Below are 10,915 nucleotides of genomic sequence, written 5' to 3'. Positions count from 1 at the left end.
GATCTTTGCTGTGGAGGGATGGCATGGTGCTTCCACCTAGAGTGCCATTTTGCCGGAATTCTTGGGGACATTTTTAAAATATATATATTTTATTTTATTTTTGTTGTTGTTGAGAATATACACAGCAGAACATGCATCAGTTCAATAGCTTCTACATGTACAATTCAGTGACATTGATTACGTTCTTCAAGTTGTGCAACCATTCTCACCTTCCTTTTCTGAGTTATTCCTCCCCCATTAACATAAACTCACAGCCCCCTAGGTTTCCTATCTCATCTTTTGAGTTGCTGTTATCAGGCTGATCCCATACAGATAGCTCTTAAAAGACCACAATGCTCAAGGCAGACATTCTTTACTATTTGAGCTAAAATATTGTTTGGTTTTAAGAAGACTTCAGGGGATATTTTTGGTTTAAGGTTTAAAGGTTATTTCAGGACAATAGTTTCAGGGGTTCATCCACCCTCCATGGCTCTAGAAAGTCTGTAGTCTATGAGAATTTAAAACTATGTTCTGCATTTCCCCCCATTTGATCAGGATTCTTCTATAGAGTCTTTGATAAAAATGTTCAGTAATGGTAGCCAGGCACCATCCAGATCTGTTCCCATGGCAAAGGAGGCAGCTTAGCCACACATTAGCCACACATTCCATTTCTTCCTCCTATTCCCGACTCTTCTTCATCTGTTGTTCCAGGCTAACAGAGACCAATTGTTGTTGCTCTAGGTGAACAGAAACCAATTGTTATACCTTGAATGGTCACTTGCAAACTTTTAAGACTCCTTCTTGGTGACACTGCCTGAGATTAGAACTGGCCTTAGACAGGAAGATAATGTCTGTGTTCAGTAGCATTCAGTGCCATGGGGCCTGGCTTGGGCTGGGAGCTCTTGTGCCTTCTGAGTGGGTCCCTTGGCCTGCCACCCCCACTCCCAGCTCAATCCTGCACGCTCTGAACTTCAAGGAACTTGTCTATCGGGTGTGTGGTGGGGGCGGGTAGGAGGCGAATAGTGGTCTACTCCTGGCCTTGGGGGAGTCCCTGAGTGGTGCAAATGGTTAATGTGCTCAGCTGTTAACCAAAAGGTTGGAGGTTAGAGTCCACCCAGAGGCAGACTCTAGGAGGAAGAAACGTCTGGTGATCTATTTCTGAAAAATCAGCTACTGAAAACCCTATGGAGCACAGTTCTACCCTAACATACATGATGTCTCAGTCATCTAGTGCTGCTCCAACAGAAATACCACAAGTGGATGGCTTTACAAAGAGAAATTTATTCTCTCACAGTCCAGTAGACTACAAGTCCAAATTCAGGGCATCAGCTCCAGGGGAACGCTTTCACCATCAGCTCTGGAGGAAGGTCCATGTCATCAGTCTTTCCTTGGTCTGGGAGCTTCTCTGCACAGGAACCTCAGGTCCAAAGGACACACTCTGCTCCCGGCACTGCTGTCTTGGTGGTATGAGGTTCCCAGGTGTCTCTGCTCGCTTCTTTTATGTCTTAAAAGAGATTGCATTAAGACACTAATCTTGTCAACCTCATCAGTATAACCTCATCATCACAATGATACAATTTATAACACATGAGGAGATCACATATAATCTCATCATAGTGGTAGAGTTTACAACACATAAGGAAATCACATCAGATAACACAATCATACGATACTGGGAATCATGATCTAGCCAAGTTGCTACCCACATTTGTTGGGGGACACAATTCAATCCATGACACATGAGGTCACCATGAGTGGGAGGGTGCTGCAAGCCTGCTCCTGACTGCTGCCAGATCCTAGGCCCTGGGGGCAGGGTTTGGAAGTTGAGGATAAGGGGTCCTGTTTTACAATGCTTGAAAGGGAGAAAGGAGACAGGAATCCCAGTTTCCTTCACAAATGGTTGGAGAGCTTCTCTCCCTCCACCATCTATCTACTGTGGGGATGGCTGCAAAGCTGCGGCACCACCAGGCACCCCCTGGGGGGGAGGTGAGGGGCGGGGGGGAGTTGGCATCCACTCCGCCCCCTGGGGCTCAGCAGAGAAGGGCAGAACTGGAGCCCTGGTTTCCTCTCCTTGGGCTTTTCCTGGAAGCCTCAGGACTCGCTGCCCTGCACCTTGCGGCTGGCTCGTGCCACACTCCTTGTCTGATCTGCTAAATCTCTGTTTCACACTGACACCACAACAGTCTGTCATCCCCTCAAGGCTCTGGGACATCTGCCAGATAGTGAAATCAAATGTGAAGTTAAATACAACTTGGCTCCACATCCTCATCTCCTCTCCTGCGTCCCTCCGCCCTCCTCCTTCCTTCCCAAGGATGGGGACACCCAGGCAGTGGAGGGGCTGGGCCAAACCCTGCTTCCCTCAAAACGCTTGTTCTGGAAATTTTACTCCTAAGTAGAGGGCCTGGTATAATGAACTCTCGTGTTCCTATTACCCAGCTCTCACGCTTATCAACAGTTTACCGATCTCGTTGATCTAACCCTTCACATCTTTTCTTTTTTGGCTGAAGTATTTTAAGTAAATCCCAGACATCACACCATTTCACCCTAAAATACTTCCATTTGCACCTCTAACAAATAAGGAAGTATTTAACAATAATTCACTACTCTGCCAACATCACACCTAATAAAATCAACAATTCATTATCATCATCTAACATGGAATCGATATTCAAATTTTCTTCATTGTCTCAATGTTGAATTTTACAATTGGTTTGGGTCTATATCTTTGAACTGAAAAAGAAGGGGTTTGCTGAGAGAAACTTCCAATAGGAAGTTTAACCTTTTAATGGTTAGAATTGTCTGTAAGCTTTCTACAGCATTTGCTTACATGTAAATAATGGGCTTGTTATGCAAGAGTCTCAATTCTTTTGGTTGCTGTTATGGATTGAATTGTGTCCCCCACAAAGATATATTGAAGTCCTAATCCCTGTACCTGTGAATTTGACCTTGTTTGGGAAAATAGGGTTTTTATTTGTAAATGCTATCAGTTAACAAAGTCATACTGGAGTAACGTGGGTCCTAATCCTAATTCCTTGGTTATTTGGAGCTTGAGGAAGTGGCCAATAAGAGAGGACAGAGGAAGGAACAGAGTCACATACACAGAGGGGAGACAGCATATGAAGATCTGTTTACAAGCCAAGGAACGCCAAGGATTGCCAGGAGCCATGAGAACCAGGAGAAAGGCATAGAACAGTTTTGCTCTCTAAGCCCGGAGAAGGAATCAACATGACTGAGACCCTAGTTTCGACTTCTAGTCTCCAGAATTGTGAGAAAATACATTTCTGTTCTTATAAGCCATCCACTTTGTGGTATTTTGTTATAGCGGCTCTAGGAAACTAAGACAATCGCCAAACAATAATGGGACTCTGAACGGTGCCGGACACTGCAACCAGGTCTCAAGGACTCAAGGTCTTCCCAAGCTAAGCTGTAAACTTCATGGGACTCCAGAGAGCATGGGATGTTGTGGTGGGTATAAAAATGTTTATTTTTTTTGTTTTGTTTTATTATATTTATTTATTTTGCTGTGCATCTTTCTGTGGGATGATTGTGCCCCCGTTCTTTGCCCTTGTGGTTCACATGGGGCTGTCCCATCCTTGGCAATAGAGGTGGACATGTGACCTAGGCCTGACCAATAAGAGCTTTCCTTGAAAGTTTTGCTAGAACTACTGGGAAACAAATGCTTTCTCCTGTGATCATGGGCACCAGCCAAGGACTCCGTAAGTGTGGAGATGCTAGAGGAATCTTTGCCACCACATGGAGACAGAGAGGCTGCCTAGGAAAGAAATAAGTGCAGAGGAAAGCAGAGCTATGAGATGGACCAGGTCTGACTTCTTAGCAACATGGGCCACTAAACTCTCTCTTTTTTTAAAGTGGGTTTTCCTGTGTTTATATCACTTGCAGCTAAAGAAGTCCCAACTGGTACAGCAGCCAGCCTCTTCCTTGAGCTTCCAAGTAACTAATTTAGGCTGTGCATAATTAGAGATTCTGCGATCTCATCTCATTCAGGAGCTCGGTGGCCCTCCCCATCCCCATCCAAGTTTGTCTGCATGGAAGGATCCGGCAGCTGTTGTCTAAACTGAAGGGAGAACTTACATCACGTGCTCCTGGTCCAGGACCAGACCTTAAAGCCGTTGCTAATTGTGATGTGAAGGGAAGGAAGGTTCTGACACTCTGCTGGTTCATTGTCTCATTTAATCCTTGGAGCAGCCAGCAACCCTGGGGGTCAGTTCTTTTTTTGATTAGTCAATTTTTTTTTTCCAATTCCATTTTTCTTGTATTAGTTTGTTTGCTATATGTATATATTTACTATTATTTTAGTTTATAGAGATTATAATATTCATCTTTGATTTGTTGTTATTGTTGCTGGGTGCCGTTGAGTCACTTCCGACTCATAGCAACCCCATGTAACAGAGTAGAACTGCCCCATAGGGTTTCTTTATGGAAGCAGACTGCCACATCTTTCCCCCGCACAGCAGCTAATGGGTTCGAACTGTTGACCTTTCAGTTAGCAGCCGAGCTCTTAACCACTGTGCCACCAAGTCCCTGATAATGGAGAAGCCTGGATCACTTTAACTGCATTTATCCCCTCTCACTTTTGAGTTATAGTTGGGATGTAGTTTATGTAAAGTGGGGGTCAGTTCTTGAAACCACCCATGGAAACGATTGCTTTTGTAGTGTTGTGGCTTTGCCAGCCACCCCAGTCCCCCCTGCCCCCACCCACACTCCACTGGCCCCAGGAGTTGGGTTGAAAGGATCATGTCCTAACTGCACCATGAGACGATTTTCTGTGCTCTGTGCCTACAACAAGAGAAGCTCTGTATTTTTGACTCTAAGCACCTGGCTGGGTCTCTTAATGGGCTGCATGGGCTTTGTTTGATTGTTTGCTTGTTTTCTGTTTTAAAACAATTGGGTGCCTCTCAAGGTCGATTTGCAGAACTCCATGGACTCTGGTGCAGAATGTGCTCACGTCGCCAGCTCTGTGCTTTGGGGGTAATCCTTTCACCTGAATAACTGGCGGCTGGCTGTGGCCAAGCCCAGGGCGGAGCTGACCCCGGTGGTGGATGGAGGGTAGCCAAGCCATGCCCTGTTACACACGAACAGCTCTTCTGAAGCCCCTCCACAACGGTGACAGAAAACAAAGGCCAGGAAAGAAAGTTAATTTATTTGGATTTTTTTTAACAAACAAACAAATATATATTTTTGTATTTTTAAGTTACAAAATGAGACAATCATTTACCTTTGGGAAGTTTCACACCATGAGAATGATCTGTGGTGGCAGGTTTTGTGAGAAAAAGGCTTAAAATGCCTCAGACTGACTTGGTGGCCACAGTGATCTAGGTCACGTTTACCAGAGGAGGCCTGACCTCATCTGTCACATGAATCTCTGTTCTAGAACTTTCCACTTGACATTCTTTCAATATCCAACTTCTTTGTCCCTCAAGCCTCCTTCAGCATGCCTGCTTTCCTCTCATCTCTCTGACATCTGTAAGTCACTCTTCATACCTTCACGTTTGTATCTAAATACACCAGAATTTCCAATAAAATAGCCTTCTTCCTCCAGGCAATTCACAACCCTCAGTTCTTTCAAAATCTGCCTCAAAACTCCTCATCTTTCCTGCTCCAACCTTGTTTGTGTCACTAGAGAGCATTTCTGGGGGTCAGAGGACCTGGGTTCTAGTTCTGCTTCTGCTACTTGTGGGCTGTTTCAGTCTTTGGTGTTTTCTTATGTTTAAATTCTCAGTTATCCGGCTTCAAAGGGATGTGGTTACACGGTAATAGATGCGAACGTGCCCTGAACAGTAGAAATGCTAAGACGTGCAAGCGGGGTTGATCTGTGGGCCCCTGGGGACTGCCTCCCTCAGTTCATACCTTTTCCACCTGCTGATTATGGCACTGTGCTCCCACTGTTTTGGTTGCCGGCATTTGCACACCCATGAGGCGGGTTTACCGCATGCAATGCAGGTCCCTGAGGGCAGGAGTGGCTTGTCAGGGCTATTTTGTGAGCTTCTCTCACCCATAGCACCAGTTAGGGCTGAGCACACCGGAGGCGCTCAGTCAAAGTTTATTGCTTTGGTTCAAATTCTTTGGAAAGGTCCACCACCCCATGTGATGGCAACATCAACGTGAATGGTGGAAAAACTCATGTCCATCCATCTGGACCCAACCCCGCTGTGGGATGGCGATCCTGGAGGCCTGGCCTGGGGTCCTGGCTCATCCAGCAGTGCAGGTCCAGGTCCAGCTATGCATGTCTCCTTCCCATTGGATCAAAATCTTTCCAGAATGGGTGGGAAACATGGCTTTGCTTGGGATGAGCCAATCAGATGAGAACCACAATGTGGCATGCAAACCCCAACAGGGACACTGCCATGTCTAACCCCGATATGGCTCTAACATGACCGTTCAGAGGGCTATATTGAGGACCTCAGCTCTGGGGACCACTGTCTTGAGTGTAGGACCCTGAGTCCCTGATAAGAAAGACCACTCACTCTTGCTGGCAGTTGGGGAAGGCCAGAGCTCACCTCTGCCCCAACAGAGAGACTATGCTTCAGCCCTGCCCCTCCAGGGACACCTGGCAAAACACCACATCCCCTTGGAAGAGTCACCTCCTTTGTTATTTCCATGGAAACCACCCTCTTATGTGGCTGCAGACGATGAGAAACTGACCTCACCTCATCCCAAGAACTCACCACACAAACTTATTCAGAAAACACACGTCCCACCCAATGCACACAGCTACATATCACACTTGACAAAGTTCATCTTCTTTTTAAAATAACCTGGCCTTGGAGATCCGCTTAAGGCAATGCCATTGCAAACACTTGAAATCAGTCACAATAGAAACAAAGCAAGTTATGAGACACTAACTTGAGTGCTACCTTCGGCTGGCTCTTGCTTGGAAGATTATCCCGAGCCCTGGCTGACCCCACACAGTCTTCGTTCTATCCCATCCACAATAAAATGCATAATAAATAAATAAATGCTTCCAACTTGTGCTGCTTGGGAGTTCCAGCTGGGAAGGTATCCAGAGGGTGTTCCCCAGAATTCTCAAACTCAACCTTGCTCCAATTGCCCAGAGGCTCTGGGCCCCCCTCTGCAATCCCCCGAGTCACTGAAGCAAACAGTGAGAGGACAGATGACTGGGGACGGGGACAGAATGACTCCTGCTGGTGGCTGAAGACTTGTGAGAAGCACAGATAGAGCTCATGGTTCTCTGGATGGGCCTCCCTTCCCGGAGAGCATGGAATTATGTATATATATCTTTGGTTTCAAGCAACATATCTTGGAGTCTTATGCCTTTGGCAGGGTGGCTTAGAGGAGTAAGAGAGAATGGACTAGAGTCATAGATCAGCGATGTCCACACATGCTCACTGCTCCTGGAGACACCTGGGAGCCTGAGCTTCTCCCCTTGATGCTGGCCCTTGGGGAAGGACAGGCCAGCAGGGTTTCAGCACCTGAGGCTGAGTTCCAGCTGCTGCAGCATGTCCTGCAGAAACCCCCGCAGCCGGCTCAGGGCCACCACCTCCATGGAGTGGAGTGAGGCCTCCAGGACACTGCCCAGACTCTCCAAGCTCTTCAGGCCACTGGCTTTGCGGTATAAGCAGCACTTGGACACAGCCAGCATCCGGAGGAGGTCTCGGAGGTTCTCCAGGTCATTGGTTATTTGGATCACATTTGTGGAAGGCAGACGCATGAGAATCTGCTGGTAGATCGCCAAAGTCTGGTCCACCTTGGGGAAGGTCCAGACAGGCTGGAGACCAGGAATGAAGTCCAAGCCAGTCACCCTCTGTTTGGGGGAGACAGACTGCTGTGCAGGAGGAAAAGGCAGGGTGAGAGCTCAGCAAGGAGGGGAGAAATCAATCCTGCAGGGCCCTCGGGCCTTTCCCACAAGGTAAAGGATCATTCTCCCAGTTGCCTCCTTCCCCTTCCTTGCTATCCCAGACCCTGATTTCTTGATCCCAGGTGACTGCTGAGCCTCTGACCAGCCTCCTGGACTCCTGCCTTCCTGCCCTTCTCAAACCACCTTGCCCTCCACTCACAGGCCATACTTCTCAAGTCCTTTGCTTTTTCAAGTGGCCTACACTTAAGAACCCCCATGTCTTCCTATTTCTTATTTAGCTCCAAACGCATTGCCATCGAGTTGATTCTCTCATGGCAACCCCATGTGTTACAGAGTAGAACAGCTCCATAGGATTTTCTTGGCTGTAATCTTTACAGAAGCAGACGACCAACCTGGGGCCACCAAAACCCACAAGTGTAAACTTTACTAAGGGTGCAGTCTGTTCTTGGCTCCATGGAGGGGAGGTGGGTGTTCTCACCTGCTTTATCTAACTTAGGAGTCCCTGGTGCAAATGGTTAACATTCTTGGCTGCTAACCAAAACATCAGAAGTTCAAGTCCACCCAGAGTTGCCTCAGAAGAATGGCCTGGTGACCTACTTCTGAAAAATTAGCCATTGAAAACCCTATAGAGCACAGTTCTGCTCTGATACACATGGGGTCTCCAAGAGTCACAATGGACTCAATGGCCACTGGTTGGTTTGCTTATCTAACTTAAATCTCCTAGCAACCTTGTGAAGACTGTATTTTATTTCCATTATCTAGATGATGAAACTAGGGCTTTGAGCTGATTGTGCCTAGTTCAGTCATGGCCGATGAAGTGAAACCTGAATGGACCCGAATTTTTAAAATGTGTGTAAAGTGGAACGATAAGTGGAACGGGAAAACTTATGGGTTGAAGCCCTCCTAGAAACTTAATCTCCCTCTTAGAAAACAAGGGCAGTGTGTGCATTGCACAGCAACCAAATCTCTTCCGGCAGAGTCTGAAACAGCGGTGCCCTTGAATGTGTGTTGCTCTCCATAATCCTGGCCATAATCCAGTCTCCTGCATCAGGCTCCTGAAAGGGCTCGCTATGCCTCTTCAGAGTCTCCCATACCAGGGCTTCAACCCACAATTTTTTTGGTTCAGCTTATCGTTGCACTTCCCCCAAATTTTAAAAACTAAGGTCTGTTCCGATTTCACTTCACTGGCCGTGACTGAACCAGTTTGAACTGGTTTGAAGCCCTGGATGAAACCAAGGCTTAAAAACATCAAGAAATTAGTTCAAGATCCCACAGGAAGAGAACAGAAGTATGAAGATTCACGCTTACCCACTGCCATCGAGTCGATTCCAACTCATAGCGACACTGTAGGACAGGGTAGAACTGCCCCATAGGGCTTCCAAGGCTGTAAATCTTCGGAAACAGGCAGCCACATCTTTTTCCTGCCTCCCACCATCCACTGGTGGTTTCAAACTGCCAACCTTTTGGTTAACAGCCGAGCACTTAACCACCACACCACCAGGGCTCCTCTCACACTTAGTCTTCCTAATTCCACAATATAGACCTCATCTGGGAAACGGCTGAAGGTCTAGGCCTGTTGACCCCAGAGAAAACACCGTTGCGGGGAGGGGGCTCAACAGCTGTTTGTAAATAGGTAGAGGGTTGCAGGTGAGAGAGGTAGACTCCTTTTGTGTTGCCTTGAAAGGCAGGGCTAGTAGTAATGCAGGAAGATTTATAGGAAAAACGACCAATGATAAATGTACTCTAGAGACAGAATTGGGGCCACATGGTGAGGTCCAGGGAGGATGCTGCTGGAGGTCTGGTCATCACTCATGGGACAGAGGACCTTTACGGCTCTGTCTGGTCTGAGCACTAGAATTCAACGAAATGAAGTCAGAGAGAAGGGGAGTGAAGAGGCAAGAGACAGAGGCGAGAGGAGGCTTTTGATAAAGCAGTGAGGCATCAAGGCCAGCACAGACCTTACATGTCACTGCACCTGCCTCTGCTAACCTCTGAGTGCAAACAAGCACCTGTGGCCCCATGATGTCAGAGAGTCATGTGATTTTTAATGGAAACATGTGGCAAAGTTAAATGCTTTCAGAGTGGTTTAAAATGAGGACCACACACACCTAAATCCCAGCAGGCAAACAGGACAGAGGACAACCAGAAAGAGCAGAGCCCTGTGCTTCCAGTAGGTGCCTGGCATTTAGGAGGTGCTCAATAGATGTTTCTTGAACCATCTGGTTCCAGCCCCACTGGGAGCCAGTGCTGGGCTGGGGTTATTCAAGGTCATTGGCCCTGGGAGCCCCCGCCCCGCCTCCGCCAGACTGTCCCTACCATGTGTGGAATGTCACTGATCCTGGTGACAATGATCTTGATAAGGGTTTTGGTGTCATCTTGGACTTTTTGGATGGGCACAGCTTGAATGTAGGACAGAGAGTGCCAAAGCCACAGGAGGTGGCACAGGGTTCCACACCGCATTTTCTCCCCAGGATGTGCTTCTTAAGCCTGAAAATAGAAGGAAGCAGACGTTGCAAGGGGCTGGCATCTCAGAACACACCCATGTGCTCTCTCAGCAACCACGTGACCAGATGTGGATAACACAAGATTCGCATTCTGTCTTGGTTACCTTCTCCTCAAAGCCAAAGACAATTCATTATCTAGAAATATGTCAATGAAATGCTTTCTCTTGGGGAAGAGGCAAGGCCTGATCAATAAAACCACAGGTGGTATCCTGTGAACTACAGCGCAGTAAGCCAGGGCATGATCAGGTGGAAGTTGTGGTGATGATGTGGACTTGATTGCATGGTTCAAGGAAGAGAGAAGAGGCTTTTAAGGTCTGGTCTGAATCCAGTCATTTTCTAGCTGCATGGTTTTAAGCGTGTCACATAACCTCATCCCCTGTAATATACCCATCTTCTGGATTTTATGAGGATCATATTAGATAATGCATGTGAAAGAGCTTTAAAAGGTGTCATGAAATGTACCCTATTATTTGAGATTATGTTACTTGGCCTCTCTGTTCCTTTCTCACAGTAGCTGCCAATAGCCCCATGATAGCATTTATCACTTGCTTTATTACTCCTTTTCTGTCCCACTGGGAGCAAACCTGAATTCAAC

General features: G+C 47.0%; 1 protein-coding gene across 1 annotated transcript; it reads right to left on the bottom strand.

The window, feature by feature from the left end:
* Positions 1–7,423: 7,423 nt before the first annotated feature.
* On the bottom strand, positions 7,424–10,276 carry LEP (leptin). The gene is made up of 2 exons (XM_004382697.1): positions 10,133–10,276; positions 7,424–7,783 (listed from the first exon to the last, which is right to left on the bottom strand). The coding sequence occupies exons 1-2, from the start codon at positions 10,274–10,276 to the stop codon at positions 7,424–7,426; spliced, it is 504 nt and encodes a 167-aa protein (XP_004382754.1).
* Between the last annotated feature and the right edge of the window lie 639 nt (positions 10,277–10,915).

This window comes from Trichechus manatus, unplaced genomic scaffold (genome assembly GCF_000243295.1).
Source record: "Trichechus manatus latirostris isolate Lorelei unplaced genomic scaffold, TriManLat1.0 scaffold00097, whole genome shotgun sequence".
NCBI classification, from domain to species: Eukaryota; Metazoa; Chordata; class Mammalia; order Sirenia; family Trichechidae; genus Trichechus; species Trichechus manatus.
This window is presented reverse-complemented; position numbering and strand designations above follow the sequence as displayed.

Bases quoted from the DNA above. Each gene is read 5' to 3' on its own strand.
- LEP (XM_004382697.1), bottom strand. From the start codon at position 10,276: ATGCGGTGTGGAACCCTGTGCCACCTCCTGTGGCTTTGGCACTCTCTG. The intron at 7,784-10,132 runs GTAGGGACAGTC...CCTCCTGCACAG, and splicing joins TCAGTGACATTCCACACATG to CAGTCTGTCTCCCCCAAACA.